The sequence below is a fragment of the Camelus ferus genome, chromosome 3 (assembly GCF_009834535.1).
Source record: "Camelus ferus isolate YT-003-E chromosome 3, BCGSAC_Cfer_1.0, whole genome shotgun sequence".
Classification (NCBI taxonomy): domain Eukaryota; kingdom Metazoa; phylum Chordata; class Mammalia; order Artiodactyla; family Camelidae; genus Camelus; species Camelus ferus.
Genome location: NC_045698.1, coordinates 115,871,537 through 115,887,059, shown reverse-complemented (window position 1 = coordinate 115,887,059; position 15,523 = coordinate 115,871,537). Strand labels below are relative to the sequence as shown.

The following is a 15,523-nucleotide window of genomic DNA, read 5'->3' as shown; positions in this document are numbered from 1 at the left end:
GATCTACACAGAAAAAACAATTCAAATGACAATAATTTCTCATCAGAAACCATAGAAGCCAAAAGGAAATGGAAAAAGTATTTTCCCATATTGAAAGGAAAGACCTGTTACACCGGAGGAAATACTTTTCAGGAATGAAGGGAAAAATTATTCTCAGATGAAAGAAAACTGGGACAACTGGGTCACTAGCAGATCTACTTTAAAAGAATGGCTAATAAAATTCTCTACATATAAAATAAAAAAATATATATATGGAAGAGATTTGGAAGATCAGGAAGAAAGAAAACAGGGAGTAAAAATATGGGTAAATACAATTAACTTTCCTACTCTTCTTGAATTTCTTAAATTATCTTTGATGACTGGTGCAAAAGTTGTAACACTGTCTGATGTTGTTCTGGATGTATGTAGCGAATATATTTGAGACAACTGTATTTATAAACGGGAGGTAGAAGGGGCTAAAGGGAAGTAAATTTTCTAAACGTCACTTGAATTGGTAAGATTACAATACCAATACACAGTGATAAGTTATATGCATATAATGTATAGCCCAGAGGGACCACTAACAAGCATGCACAAAGACATACACTCAAGACCAGTGTTATTTTGGGGGGGGGGGGGGTGAGGGTAATTAAGTTCATTTATTTATTCACTTATGGAGGTACTGGGGATTGAACCCAGGACCTTGTGCATGCTAGGCATGTGCTCTACCACTGAGCTATACCCTCCCCCGACAAAGATACACTCAAAAACACTACAGAAATCAAAACTAAAAATTCTAAAAATGTTCCAGTAACTCACAGGAATGCATGGAAAAGAAGAGAGAGAAAAACAGAAATAACAAACAATAAAATAAAATGACATACTTAAGCTCTAACATATTTATAGTTGTGTTAAATGTAGATAATCTAAGTACAACAACAAAAAGACAGAACTTGGCAGAGTGGATTAGAAGACATGACCCAACTATATGCTGTCTATAAGAAACTCAATTTGAACATAACAATAAAGGCCAGTTAAAAGTGAAAGGATAGGGAAAGGTGTATTATTCAACCATTAATCAAAGGAAACCAGGAGTGGCTATGCTACATTAATGTAAAATATAGTATGCCTTCTTACTGAATACTGATGCAATAATCCTCAGCAAGATACTAGCAAACTGAATTCAGCAGAACATTAAAAGGATTATACACTTCAACCAAGTGGGACATATTCCTGAAATGCAAGGATGGTTCAACATTCAAAAATCCATCAATCCCTAAATAAACAGAATGTAGGTGGGAAAAACACACGGTCATCTTAATGCAGAAAAAGCGCTTGACAAAGTTCAACACCTTTCTATGATAAGAAAATACCCAACAAACTAGGAACAGAAAGAAACCAACTCAACATAATAAAAATGATATATTTAAAAAACCCACAGTGAACATCATACTCAAAAAATGAAAGACTGAAAGCTTTTCCTTGTTCCTGATCAAGTCAAGGATTCACACACGCTTTCATCACTTCTATTCAACGTAGTACTGAAAGTCCTAGCCAGGGCAATTAGGCAAGAAAAATACAATAAAATTAATCCAAGTTGGAAAGAAAAAAAATTATCTCTGTTCCCAAATGATAAGACCTTACATGTAAAGAAACCTAATAAGAGCTTATATATAAAGAACCCTAAAGAGTCTACAAAAAAACGTTAGCACTAATACATGAATTCAGCCACGGATCAGGATACAAAGTCAACGCACAAAAATCAGTTGCTTTTCTATACAGTAACAATGAACAATCTGGAAAGGAATTTATGGAAACAGTTCAATTTACAATAGCATCAAAAAGAATAAAATACTTAGGAATAAACTTTACCGAGGAGGTGAAAGATTGTACAATGAAAACTAAAAAAAAAAAAAAAAAAAAAAAAAAAAAAAATTGGTGAAATACATTAAAGAAGATACAAATAAATGGAAACATATCCCATGTTCATCAACTGCAAGACTTAATATTGTTAAAATGTCAATACTACCCAAAGCAATCTATAGTTTCAATTCAATCCCTGTCAGTTTCCCAGTGACATTTTTTTTGCAGACATAGAAAAACCTATCCTAAAATCCAGTGAAATCTGAAGGGACCCCAACTGGTAAAGCAATCTTGAAATGGAGCAAAGCTGAAGGACTCACACTTCCTGATTTCAAAACTTACTGCAAAACTATAGTAACCAAAACAGTGTGATACTGGCATAAAGACAGACACACATGCCAGTGGAACAGAATAGAGGGCCCAGAAATAAACTCCTGCAAATATAGTCAAATGATTTTTGACAAGGGTCCCAAGACCATTCAATGAGGAAAGGGCTGTCTTTTCAGCAAATGGTGCTGGGAAAACTGGATATCCTCATGCAAAAGAATGAAGTTGAACCCTTACCTAACACCATATACAAAAATTAACTCAAAATGGACCTAAGAAGTAAGTGTAAGACCTAAAACTATAAAACTCCTGTATATATACACAATATTATATATATATATATGTAATATTATTCATCCTTCAAAGGAAGGAAATTCTGCAATATTCTATAGCACGGATGGACATGTTGCTAAGTGAATAAGCTAGTCACAAAAGGGCAATACTGTATGATGCTACTTACATGAGATACCCAGGGTAGTTAAATTCATAGAGACAGAAAGCAGAATGGTGGGTGCCAGGGGCTGGGGAGAGGGGAGAATGGGAAGTTAGTGTTTAATGAGTATAAGGTTTCAGTTTTACAAGACGAAAAGAATTCTGGGGATGGGTGTTGGTGATGGTTGCAAGCATTATGAATATATAACCACACAACTGTACACTTTAAAGTACTTAAGATGATAAATTTTGTTATTGCTGTAAAGTCAAATTGAAGAATTATCTATCAGGCCATGAAAAGACATGGAAGAACTTTATTGCTAAGTGAAAGAAGCCAATCTGAAAAGTCTAAATACTGTATGATTCCAACTTTATGAGATTCTGGAAAAGGCAAAACTATGGAGACAGTAAAGAGATCCTTTCAGTGGTTGCCAGGGGTTAAGAGAGAGGGAAGGATGAATAGGTAGAGCACAGAGGATTTTTAAGGCGGCGAAACCACTCTGCTTGAAAGGAGAGTGGTATGGGGCTGGTGAGGGGCCGATGTGCGGGCATGGGGATGGGAAGGGCTAAGGAAGAAGACTCTGCTCACTGCAGAACCCTACCAGCCCAAGAGAGCCGAGAGCGTGTGCCCACCTCCCTTCCTGCCTTGCCAGGTCAGCCAGTGAGGAGGAAGGTGGGGAGCAGCTGACGGGGCAATGCAAGGTCGCAATGCCTAGGACCCAGGCCATTGGGCTTAAGATTGGTTGAGTTGAGTGGCCAGGTCTTGACTAAGCTTGCAAAGCAGGAGAGAGGGAAAGTTATGTGTGTGTGCCATGTGTTTGGGGGTGGGGGATGTCAGTTCAATTTTGATGTTTGGTTTCCAGCTGAGGTGTCTTGGGTTCAGGTAAAGATCTAAGGAGTAGGTATCCAGTGTGGGGACACGGTGGTCTGGAGATGAGGAAAGCCAGGAGGGCTGGCTTCACCAGCATGTCTCAGTCACCAGATCCATGAGACTCACTGAGAACCAAGAGGTCAGCGCCTGCTGTCCAAACGCTCCAGCCTGAGACCCCCAGGGGACAGTGCTGTGGTGGAACAAATCGGAATCCTGGATATGGGAACAAGCTATGCGCCCACAGTTAGGTTTTGGGGCATGTGTCCATGTCTGATGCAGTCAGGAGACACGCGCACAGCTGCCTGCAAGAGCACGCGCTGGACTGGTTCAGCGGACTCTAGTCCTAAGGACCCCTGGCTCGCAGCCCAGGACAGGGAAGGGCAGATCTGCCCTCCCCCGAACAACAGGAAGGTGGCATAGTCCTCACCCCCTCCCCCAAAAGAAATAAAACAGAGGACGCCTCAGCCAGTTCTGCTTTTTATTGACATGTCTGTGCAGATGCAGCGAGTCCTGGGAGACGGAGGGACGTGGCCCAGCGTTCAGCGCACCTGGGCCAGGTTGTGCTTTTTGTACAGCAGGGCCCGCCTCTTCTCGCGCTCTCCCACGAAGGCGCGCAGACGCGCAGTGGGGAAGGTCACGGCCGCGGGCGGGGAGCGCGACGGACCCTCCTCCGTCAGCCACGGGCACTGCAGGCAGCTGGACGCACATGGCCGGCCCCTGGAGCGCGGGAGGGCGGCATTAGCCGCGCTCCTGGGCTCCCGGCGCTGAGGCTGGACAGGCCAGGGCATAAGGGGATGGACCCGGCACGGTCGGTGGGGATGCCTACCAGGGGTGTGCGCACAGCGTGCTGCGCAGGAAGGCCACAGCGCCCCCGGACAGCCCCGCGTAGCAGCGGCCCAGCTGGATGAGCCCCTTGCGCAAGGATTTCTGCAGGTCGCGTGTTCCCTCGCTGCTCACTGGGTACTCGGCGCTCAGCCTGCGTGGGTGGGTGGGTGGTGGTCATGTGACTGAGGTGACCCTCAATGGATGAGGGTCCCGGGGACCTGGATCACCCTCAATGGTTAGGCAAACACGAGAGTCTGGAGTCACCCTCGTTGGACCCCAGGCCGACCCGCTCACCCCGCCAGGGCACGTGGAGAACTCACATGATGAAGGCTGTGACGCCTATGGCCCAGATGTCGGTCTGCGGGACGGCACCCTGACCCTCTAGGAGCTCCGGAGCTGGGGACGGCACGGGGTACGGGGAGGACAGATGAAGGGCTGGGTGTTTGCAGTGGAGCGGGCAGGGAGACAGGACTGGGGCGGGGCTTGCTCCTGGCACCCCCCTCCTCCAGGTCCGGCCCGGTGACCGCGCCCTGCGCACCCATGGTTTCTACGTAGTCCTTGAACCTCTCTGAGGGCAGCGCCCTCTGCTGGGCGAAGCTCTGGGCGTTTCCCAAGTCGATGACCTTCAGCAGGTTGTACTCCGTGACGATCATGTTCTCAGACCTGAGGTCTAAGTGCAGGATGCCCTGGGCGTGCAGGTACTGGGTGGCGCTCAGCATCTGCCACAGGTAGTCCTTCACCTCTGACTCCGAGTAGGAGGCCCTGGGGACAGGGGGCCGCTTAGGAGGCAACAGGGAGGGGCCCCCAGGCTCTGTCCACAGCAGAGCGGCCACAGGGGAGCCCCAGCTCTCCTGAGCCACCTTGGTGGTCGGGTCAGTGAAGGCGGGGCCCACGGGGTGGGGGTGGGGGGTCGGGAGTCGGGTCACAGTGTGCCCCACTGGGCCCTGAGCCCTGGATCCGGGCCGGCCCCCACGCCCCTCACCTCTCAGCCAGGCAGGGTAGCAGCTCAGGCCCGGAGCACAGCTCCAGGATGAGGACCAGGTGCCGCGGGCTGAGGTAGGCGGCCTGCAGCTGCGCCAGGTGCGGGTGCCGCAGGCTCTTGAGGGCCTCGTACTCTCCCAGCACGGCCGTCCTGTCCTCGGGGCGGTAGGGCACGATCTTGGCAGCCAGCACGCGCCCACTGGCCTTCTCCCGGCACTGGCGCACCACGCTGAAGCGGCCCCTGGCGAGGGAGCACAGGCTGGGCTGGTGAGGAGCCCTCCTGCCTGGGGGGCCCCCGCTGGCCCCCGCTCTCTGTCTCCTTCCCAGTCTCTGAGAAGCAAGCCCAGCGGGGAGATGGAGAAGCGGGTGGCAGATGCTCTGAGGCAAGAGTGGGTGGACATGATCAGCGGGGAGGGAGGCTGGGGCTGAGCCGGGTAGTACGAAGAGCTGGTGGTGTGGGAGGCCACGACACCGCCGCCCACCATTCCCAGATGCCCCGCACCTTCGGATCTGTGTCTGGAAGGCGAAGGTCTGCGTGCTGGGGAGGGGCTGGGCTGGCCCTGAGGCACCGCTCTCCTCTTCCGAGGCTGTGGGAAGGGGAAGCTGATGACTGGGAGAAGGCACCCCTGTGGCCCCATCTCCCCCGACCTTTTCTCCCATCACTCCTTCCCAGACACCTGGACAAGGGGCCCTTCTCTGAACCCTTGAACACTCTGACCTCTCATTCCTCAGGCCCTTTGTGGGTGGGGAGCCTAGTGGGCAGAACGGACCGTCAAGAGTGAGTGTGTGTGACTCACTGAAGCTGCAGGGCACGTTCCGCAGGGGGAAGGCAGAGTGGCTCACCCAGGTGGCTGGGCCCTCCCAGGAGGACCTGCTCCGAGGGGCTGCTGTAGGGGCCCATGCCCGCCTTGCTGACACAGGCTGTCCGGAAGGTGTACGCCCCGCCCCGAGAAAGCTTGCCGGTGAGGTAGCAGCAGTCAAAGATGTCCGAGGCCAGCGTGCTCCAGCTGCCGCCTGGGACACATGGGAGCAGAAGAGAGGCAGCCTGAGGCCTTCCCAGTCCACAGTCAGGGTGGAGAGTCCTTGGGTCCTTGAGAGAGGTTGCTCAGGGGCACAGAGCAGCCAGGCACTTCCTCGAGGCCACCCCACCCCACAGTGAGCTGGGCACCCCCGCCACCCCAGGAGATGAGGTTCAGGAGTGACTCCATACCTTCCAGGCTGCACTGCACGATGTAGGTCACAGGGCCACACGACTCCACAGGCTTCCAGACCAGCAGCACCCCATCGGCATAGACCTCCCCAATGTCCGGGCGCGGGGAGGAGGAGGGGCGCTCTGCGGAGCCCATGGTCAGCAGTCTGAGGCAGGCTCCCAACTCCCAAGGGCTGTCCAATGAAGCTCGGAGCCCCAGCCAGCCCTCCTCATCCTCCTGTGCCCCACCCTGCTGCCAGGCCCCTGAGCCCACCCTCACCTGGTCCAGTTCATCTGGGGGTCCTCCCAATGTCGACTAGTAGGAGGTCCCTTCCCCAGTGCCTCTCCTTCGAGGGGCCTTGAGGAGGTGTCTGCCCTGCCCAACCCCACCAAGCTCCCCTCCCACTGGTACCCACCCAGGAACCCCAAGGAATGGCCCTTGCTCACAGCCTCCCATCCATCCCAGGCTCCAGTCAAAGTGGCCTCAGTTTTGCCGGCCTGTGGTGCAGGGCACGTGGGAGTTGGCCCCCTCTGGGGATCAGGCCAGAGGTCTGAGAGCTAGGTCTGCAGCTCCCCTAGAAACACACCCCAGCACTGTGTTTTGAGATCATGGTTTGACTGTAATAGAGATACCAAGTGGGAAGCAGCCTCCTGCATCTGTTGGAGAGACAGGGAGGGAGGTACCATGGGAAACGCAAGGAGAAGGGCCCTCAAAGGAGAGTCAGGGAGAGGGCCTGGCTCATGTGTCCCCTCTTGGGGGTCCTGGTCTGCAGAGTCAGCTCGTGTCTTCTGTGGCCCCTCCAGGCCCTGGCAGTGCCAGGATGTGGATGCCCTGGGTGATGGGCATCACATTTCCTGGTCCCTCTCAGTGGAGGGCGCTGGGATAAACCAGCTGACAAAGTGAGAGGTGGTCTCCAGGCGCCCTCGAAACCACCCGTTCAGGGCAGCCAAGTACCCCTAGCCTTCATGGCAGGTCCATGCACAGGCCCCGTTCTGGGACAGACACCTCCAGGAGGAGGCAATGGTGTGGGGTGACCCCCTCCCCATCCCTGCAGAGAGGACCCTGCCTGGCTACTCACCTGCCTTCCGGAGGACAGCCGTGGTGGCCACCGTCCCCAGAGCATTGCGCACACTGCACGTGTACACCCCCAGGTCCTCAGCTGTCACCACTAAGATGGTCAGAAGCTGGAAGTTCTTGAGCGTGGAGGATATGAGGAGGCGGCTGCTGCTCTCAAGAGGAGCCCCGTCTGCAGCAGGACGGAGTGGGCCCTGCCTCGTGGCTGCACCTGGGGCTCACACCCTCTCTGGCCCCTAGTTTTCCTCCGTACAGTGAGAGCGATGCCCTCGCGGAGCACCCCCTGCTCCCTGACCCCAGCCTCGGGACAGCTTTTTACCTTTACTCCACGTGGCCTGTGCAGTGGGCTGGGCTGACACTTGGCAGGCCAGAGTCACAGACTGGCCCAGGACCACCACTTCGTCCGACAGCTCCCTCAGGAATGATGGCGCTAGGGAAGCGAGGTGAGGCGAGCCTTCAGAGGTGACCCCAAGCCTGGACGTCGCCATGGGGATAGGAGAGATGTGCCCCGCTCCCCCACCCAGCTCACTTAAAACACTGGCGTCTACTCCAGAAAGGCTTCAAGGACTGCTGGGCCCGACGGCTGGGGTGCTGGAGCCCCACTCTATGTGCTCGAACACCCGTTTGTGTGCGCCTCCCCCCCAGCCCGTGCACTGGTCTTGGCACCGCGGAGGGGGCGGCCCTCCCCCCAAGTCGGGTCCCTCAGGCTGCATGGAGACCCAGCCCCTGGGCAGTGCACCCACCTCGGTCCTTGCTCTTCAGGCCTGATAGCCGGAAGGAAGCCAGGCCGGCCTTCTTCCTGGGGGGGCTCTCCTTCTCCACACCTGCAGGGAGGAAGTAGCCATGGGAGGTCACACCTGAGGGGCCTGGCTCCTCTGCAAGCGTGGGAGGAAGACTCTGGGGCCACCTGTCAGATTCCCATGTGGCAGAAAAGCCTAGATCCCTAGATCATACTGGAAACGAGCTAAATCTGCTGCAGAGGGCACCCCCTCCCTGCCCCATCAGCATCGGTGCATCCTGGGCTGGGGCATCACGGGCAGATACGGCCAGCAGCTCAGGGGCCACAGGTGCCTGGGGAGGCCTGGCTGAGAGCTCTGGGGTCAGGGTGGTCCCTGGGGGTCAGGGAGGGTCTGGGTTAGTGAGGGTGTGGGGTCAGGGATCCGCGGTGGTAGGGGAGGCCCAGGGTCGGGGGTCAGGGAGGACTGGCCCAGTTCCTGTCCTGTCTGCAAGGGTATAACACAGTTACATTACACCCAAAACTGGGCCTCAGATGCACATGGGGAGGGATCGAGTCCGCAAAGCTGACCTCAAAAACAAGCCACTGCGTCACTGGAGGTGTGGGAGGCACCGTGACAGGGGAGGGGAGCATAGGATGGGGGCTTCCTGCATCACCCAGGCAAGTTCCTGAGCTGTGTTTTAGGGCATGGGAGGCAAGGAGCCCCAAGGTGCAGAGTGGGGAACATGGATGTGCTCAGTCCTGGGACAGGGCGGGGATAGTAACCTTCAGGCCTGCCCCTCAGGAGGCGGGAGATGTGGGCCACCGAGGCCCTCACCCTCCGGCGTAGCCCCAGCTCTGCTGGCTCCTCTAGCAGCGAGTGCCTCCCCGGGAAGTGGAAGAAGCTTCTGGAGGGGGGTGACCACTTCCGCTTCCGGCCACCAGCAGCCTCCCCAAGCAGGGCCCCCACGTCCTCTGGCTCCTCTGTGATCTCCAGGCTGGTGGGCGGGCCCAGCGTGCCTGACCAGGGCCACGCGGCCTCCGGGAGCTCAGCCAGTTCCTCTTCAGCCTCAGACTCAGGGGAGGACTGCAGCTCTGGCTTCACAGGCTTGGGGACCTTCCTGAAGATCATGAACTCAAACGGGAGGTATTTGATGTCGTACAAGTCAGACAGGTTGAGGTAGGCAGGATCCACCTCTGAGATGTCCAGTGACACAGTGTCAGCCGCCTCTGGGTCCCTGGACAGGTCCCGGATCTGTACAAGTGACACCTGGGAACCCTCACTTAAGTCTTCCCATAAGCCCAACTCCTGGGAGGCTCTCTGGGGGGCCTTGTCACCCTCAGGGAGTGGCACTATGCTCGCCTGAGGGGATGGGCTCTGGGCCCCTGCCTCGTCCTGCTCCTCTGAGGACTGAGAGGCAGCCCAGGCCATCTTGGCCCACATGGGGCCCTGCCCCAGCATGCCACCAGCATCCCCACCAAAGGCAAAGGTGCCGTAGCCCGCCACCCCTGCATAGCCCCCACGGCCTCCCAGGGAGAACTTCCGTGTGGTCGCCTGCTCCTGAGGCCGCTGTGGGCCGGGCGAAGACTGGGACAGGTCCTCCGTCTCCTGAGCCAGGCCTTCAGCGTCCAGGGAGGGGCTGGGCTCCGTGCCCTTTGGGGAAGCTGACCCTGGGGAGCTGGGGGTACCAGGCCTCCTGGGAAGAGGGCTGTCCTTCAGCCCCGTCTTAGAGTCTGCCTGGGAGCTTGCTGGGGCTGGGGAGGAGGAAGCCTTCGGCTCTCCTGAGATGAAAGGGCTCAGGGGTGTCACGAGGGCCTCTGTGTCGTGTCCTGGAGGGAAGGAGCCAGGAGGTCGCGGTACAACAGCAGCAGGGGGGCCACAGCCCTCCTGGGGGGCAGGACTCCACTGGGGTTGAAAGGAAGGGGTGGCCTGCCCTCCAGAGCTGTCCTGGAACGGCCCCCCTTGCTGAGTGGAGCACCCATCACCACTGGTGGATGGAAACAGTCTCAGTCCCTGCAGGGACGCCTCGGGTCGCTCCATCCTCCTGGCACACGCGTCGCCTCCAGGCATGCTCTCTCCTCGGGCCCCCTGCAGGCTGGAGGAGGCCGGAGCTGGACACTGCCCCTTGCTGCAGGTCTTGGTGGAGGGGCTGGCAGTGTTTGGCCGGTCGAGGTCCAGGGAGCGGCTGCGGCTGGAGGCCTCGTGGGTGCCTGCAGCAGGCATCTGCTGGGTGGTCTCAAAGGAGGGTGTTCCGGCCATCAGGGCAGCCTGCTCCTCCCTGGCGGCCTCCTCCTCCAGCGCGCGGTGTTCCAGCAGTGGCTCTCGAAGGCCGGGCAGGGCTCCGGAGAAGTAGCCGCCCTTGAGCAGATGCCGCCGCCGGGCCGGGTGCCGCCTGCTGCCCGCAGCTGGGCCCCCGAGCTCCGGGCCCTCGCCCACCTGCTGGTAGAACAGGCTGCGGATGATGCTCTGCCGGGGCACACAGCCCAGCGCAGCCGGTGGCTCTGCGCCCTGGGGTGATGCGGGCACAGGAGCAGCTGTGGCTGGTAGGCAGGCCTCGGCCTCCTCAGGCAGGCTGGCCGAGGGCCGCAGGAAGCCCCGGGGGTGCAGCAGCGGGGAGTGGGTCACCGGGGAGGGCGGCAGTGACTTGGCCCGGGCAAACGGCGCCAGCTCGTTGTCAGAGGAGGAGGAGCTGCTGGAGGAGGCGCTGGCGTGGCCGTGCAGGTGCCGGGCCACCCCGAGAGACGGGCTGTCAGGAGGGCCCTGGAGCAGCTCTGGGATGGAGCGCATCACCAAAATGGACTTGTAGCTCATCAGGGAGCGCTGGGGGTGTGGAGGACAGGGCATCGTCAGCCAGGTGCCTGCTGCCTTCCCGGCACTCAGTGGGCCCAGAGGGGTACTCAGGATATGGGGAACATGGAAAGAGCTGGACTCCAGTTCCAGGCTCTGTCATTTTGCCCCTGCTCGGCAGGGACGTTGCACGTGCTCCTCCCCATCCCGGTGGCTCAGAGAGCCACGTCCCCAAATAAAAGATGCCCTGCCCCATTTCCCTGCTCCCCCAAACCCAGAAGGGGCACTCAGCAAGCCCTCCGGGCCTCCTTTCCCTCTCTGGCCATCTACCCTCTCTCCCTCATTCTCTCACTCCCTCCTCAAGGCAGTACAGCTCACCTGCCAGCGGCTGCGGGCCAGAAGGAACTTCAGCTGCTTCGTGTTGATGAAGTGGGCCTCCTCCGCGGGCACAGACTTCTGTGGGGAGCCCAGGTGAGAGAGACACATTGTGGAGAGACCCTGGTGCACCCTGTGGCCCAGACAGGCCCCCCACTTCTCTTGGCCTCAGTTTCCCCTCATTGTGAGCCAGGCCAGCCCAGGTTCAACCTACTTACCAGGAACCAGGGGTGGGCAAGGCACTTGGCAGCGCTGGGCCGAGCCCTGGGGGAGAGAAAGGACAGGGTCAGGCCAGGTGCTCAGCTGGTCCCTGGGGCAAGTATGAGGAACCCGGGAAGGGGGAAGGGCAGGGGGAAGGCCCACTCACTCTGCGGCCCTCTGCAGGGCAGCCTTGATGAAGTCTTGGGCATCCTCACTCAGGTGGGCAGCCATGGGGCTGCTCCAGGACACCCGCCCCTCCAGAACATTCAGGAGTGTTGCTCGGTCACTCTCGCCAGCAAACGGGGACGAGCAGGTCAGGCTGAAAGCAGAGACATGACTAGCTTTCAGTTGTGACCCGAATTTCGGGGTCCATGGGAGGCAGGTTGCCAGGACAGGGAGTGCTGGGTCTCATGGGGATGGTGGGGCCTGGAGGGCCCGCAGCCCTGACTGGAGATGCCTCTTGGAACCACTCTCATCCAGCCCTGAGAATTCCAGCATGGCTCAGATTTGCCCAGAGATCCAGGCTCAGCTTGGAGCAAGGATCAAGGATCAGTCTCAAGAGGGCACCTGGCCTTAGACTGAGGTGGGGATCAGGGCTCCACCTGCAGAGGAGATCCAGGCTCAGGCTACACCGCCAGCATCCTCAGGGCAGCAGTAACTCTTACAAGGGGCCTCTGGACAAATCACCCAGACCCTTTAGAGAAACAGCTCAGTGCTCTGCCCCGTGACCCAGCAGAGATCCTCTGTGACAGGGTGTGTGTGAAAAGCACTTGGCAGAAACCCCTTATCAGAGTTGGCTGACTGCATGTTCCCAAGATAGTTGCCCCCTGGGCCTCAGGTCTCTGATCTGAGGAGCAGTCAGCAGTTCAACAGCTTCCTGGAGGCCTGCTGAGGAGGGGTCTGGGTTGGCACTGGAGGAGCCGGCTGACAGGAGCAGGGGTCTGCTCACCTGAGGTAGGAGATGACCCCCATGGCCCTGTGGGAACAAAACCACAGCCGTGAGTCACCCAGGCCTGGCTTGAGGGGGAGGAGGAGGAAGAGAAGGAAGAGGAGGAGGAGGAGGCAGAGAGTGGGCGGGGGTGGGGGCGTGGGTGGGCCCCACTCACCAGATGTCAGAGGCCTCGCTCACAGGGGTCTGCTCTATGATCTCAGGAGCCACAAACTCAGGGGAGCCGTACTTGCTGTACTGTGGCTCTGTCGGGGTGATTTTTTGGGCAAAGCCAAAATCACAGATTTTAATGTCTTCCCGAGCGGGATGCACCATCAGGATGTTGGGGGGCTGTTGGGCAGAGTCGGGAGTGCGTGAGTCCGTGCCCTAAGGAAGTGACTCCCAGGGCTGCTGGGCTTGGAGAGGACACCTGGGGGTCTTTGAGGGTGAGACCAGCATGGGGCAGTGGGCAGCCCCACGGGCAGGTTTCTGCGCCATTTGGGGTTGGCTTCTGTTCCATCAAAGCCACACCCCACCTGAAGGGGCTGCCGTAAGGTAGTGAGCTCCCTGTCCCCAGAGGTAAGGAAGTCCTAACAGGGAAGCTGGAAGTGTTGGGTCTGCAGTCTCTCAGCCTACAGGGCCCAGGCTCCCACCTGCCCCTCACTGGGCCCTGGGGGCACCAGGACGCCACATACCTTTATGTCCAGGTGGAGGATGCCATGGCTGTGCAGATAGTGCAGCCCCTCCACCAGCTGCTGGATGTAGACCTTGACCTGCAGCAAAGGCTGGTGCTTAGGTGAGAGAGCCAGCCTCAACCTCCCCCTCCACTTACTTCCCTGCTCTGCTCCCACCTACAGTGCCTCCACTTCCCTCCACATGTGAGCCTGGGATGGTGGTCCAGCAGGGGAGGTGACATGCAAAGCCTCATAGACCCCTGTAGCTGGGGGATCCGAGGCGGGGCAGGTTTAGGTGTGTGGAGCAGCCTGAGCAAAGCAGGAGGGGCCTGGGGGAGCAGGCGAGGACTGGCCAGCTGGCCCAGCGCTGTATGGGATAGGGAAGCAGTGAGCCCAGGACACGGGGGGGCGGGGGGGACTCTGAGAGCCTGACTAAGGAGATGCAACACCCCATGAGGCCCTAGGGTATCCTAGAAGGTCTCTAAGTGGAGAAGCGCTGCGTCGGGGAGCTAGTTTGAGGGAGAGGTGGTCTGGGCAGAGGGACCAGGGAGCCTGGTGGGGCATGCACGCAGCCCAGGTGGCACGGTCACCTCAGCCTCTGTCACCACGCTCTTCTTGAACAGGCGGTCTAGCAGCTCCTCCGACGAGCATCTGGGACTCCGTTAAGGAAAGCTGTAGGGTCTGAAACACTCTCGGCCTCACACCACCTGGTGTGAGGTGGGGGGCCACGCTGGGGAGGCTACTGCTTGGAATTGAGGACGATGGGAGGGACAAGAGACCCCAAGGAGAGGGGCTGAGGCCAGTGGGCAGCAGCACAGGGGGAGTGGAGGCATCCTCTCTTCTCATCAAAGACCGCACGCCCCGCTCCCCACTCCGGGGACACTAACTGAGGAGCTGGGGATGAGGCGAGAACACGTGACATTCAGAGCCCTTCAGTGGGAAAGCGAGTAGTGCGGTGAGACCCAGAGGGGTCGGGTAGCGTGCGTCCCCCTCCCTGGAGCCTGGCAGGCGTCCTAAGGAGCCTCAGAAACTACATAAGACGGCCAGCCTCCTTGCTGGAGAGGCCCCATGGAGAGCGGGAGAGCGGGAGGAGACCGTGGAGGCACGTCTTGGACCTTCTGGACACAGCCCTGCCCAAATTCCTGGCCCACGGGACTGGGACCTATAAGGACTGTGCTGTGTGTGTGTGGTGTGTAAGGCTGCGGCGCGGGGTGGGGTGGGCAGCGTTACTCACGAAGCATCAACACGGGAGCACGGAAGCCAGGCTGGCTGCGCCCACGAGGCGGTCGGGCCTGGGATCACCAGAACCACAAGCCCCACGCAGCCCTCCGGAGCCCTGACCGCCCAGGGCGTGCGCCCCGCCCCGGCCACGCCCCCGGCCGCGCCCCCCCCCCCCCCCCCGCACCCTCAGGGTGTGGCGGGATACAGCTCCAGAATGAGGATCAGGGTCTTGCGGGTCTCAAACTGGTCCAGCAGCGCAGTGACCAGCGGGTGACTCAGCCCTACGAGGATGTCCCGCTCCCGATAGGCCTGGGCACGCGTCCTGCTCCGCAGGGGAATGAACTTGGCGGCGCAGGACATCTGGTTGCCCTTGTGCTGCACCCTCTTCACGAAGCCGAACACGCCCCTGGGAGGAAGGGAGCCCACACTGGGCACGAGCGTCGGGGCTCCGGGGAGGGGGAGAGGGCTGGGGTCCTCGGGCCGGGCTCCTGGGGGACACGGTTCCCTTGGGGCGGGGTTCCTGAGAGGGAAGGCTCTGGAAGAGCCAGAGCTGGGAGTGGGGGAGGCGGGGTCCTGGTGGGGCTGAAGTTCCCGAAAGGCAGTGGATACTCTGGGGGAAGGGACTCCTGAGAGGTGGAGTTTCGCAGGAGGCAAGGGCTCCAGACGGTGAGGGCTAGGGGAGGCAAGTACTCCTTGGGGAGGGGGGCGAGTGCTGAAGTCAGGCACTCCAGGGTGGGGAGATTGTAGGGTGCAGGGGGTTGGGGGGGGTCTGTGGACTCTGGGAGCTTGGTGGGCCTCAGGGGGCGGCGCTCCAGGAGGGTCGGGGCTCCTGGGCCTGGAATAGGAGGAGCAATACCTTCCAATTTCCTCCTTGACCTCGTAGAAGGAGTGCAGTTTCCTCCGATAGCTTTGCTCACTGTCCCCTGTAGCCAGGGAGGAGGTAGCTGTAGGTGTGAGCAAAGATGACTGCCCTGTCACCCTGTCTGACAACTTTATAGTGTCTGTTGGGGCAACTCCCTGTGCAAGCTCATGGAACACCTATACCCATGGCCCTACAGGCCTGCGTGAAGCCGAGACAG

The 15,523-nt window shown here is 58.0% G+C and overlaps 1 protein-coding gene across 50 annotated transcripts in view; it reads right to left on the bottom strand.

The window, feature by feature from the left end:
- Window positions 1-3,936: 3,936 nt before the first annotated feature.
- Window positions 3,937-15,523, bottom strand: part of OBSCN (obscurin, cytoskeletal calmodulin and titin-interacting RhoGEF) — a 169,429-nt gene continuing 157,842 nt past the window's right edge. For 48 of the 50 annotated variants that reach the window (XM_032477303.1, XM_032477304.1, XM_032477336.1 and 45 more), the window contains 21 exons: window positions 15,301-15,388; window positions 14,650-14,850; window positions 13,814-13,874; window positions 13,245-13,322; window positions 12,728-12,900; window positions 12,571-12,597; window positions 11,788-11,940; window positions 11,639-11,684; window positions 11,424-11,501; window positions 9,044-11,078; window positions 8,286-8,366; window positions 7,862-7,972; window positions 7,547-7,714; window positions 6,489-6,611; window positions 6,122-6,292; window positions 5,781-5,865; window positions 5,280-5,519; window positions 4,836-5,059; window positions 4,618-4,693; window positions 4,299-4,448; window positions 3,937-4,189 (listed from right to left, as the gene is read on the bottom strand). In XM_032477303.1, coding sequence (XP_032333194.1) covers window positions 4,012-4,189; window positions 4,299-4,448; window positions 4,618-4,693; window positions 4,836-5,059; window positions 5,280-5,519; window positions 5,781-5,865; window positions 6,122-6,292; window positions 6,489-6,611; window positions 7,547-7,714; window positions 7,862-7,972; window positions 8,286-8,366; window positions 9,044-11,078; window positions 11,424-11,501; window positions 11,639-11,684; window positions 11,788-11,940; window positions 12,571-12,597; window positions 12,728-12,900; window positions 13,245-13,322; window positions 13,814-13,874; window positions 14,650-14,850; window positions 15,301-15,388 — 4,547 coding nt within the window. In that variant the 3' untranslated portion in view covers window positions 3,937-4,011. The remainder of the gene's footprint in view (window positions 4,190-4,298; window positions 4,449-4,617; window positions 4,694-4,835; window positions 5,060-5,279; window positions 5,520-5,780; window positions 5,866-6,121; window positions 6,293-6,488; window positions 6,612-7,546; window positions 7,715-7,861; window positions 7,973-8,285; window positions 8,367-9,043; window positions 11,079-11,423; window positions 11,502-11,638; window positions 11,685-11,787; window positions 11,941-12,570; window positions 12,598-12,727; window positions 12,901-13,244; window positions 13,323-13,813; window positions 13,875-14,649; window positions 14,851-15,300; window positions 15,389-15,523) is intronic. The other 2 variants (XM_032477305.1, XM_032477341.1) reach the window with 1 other exon arrangement.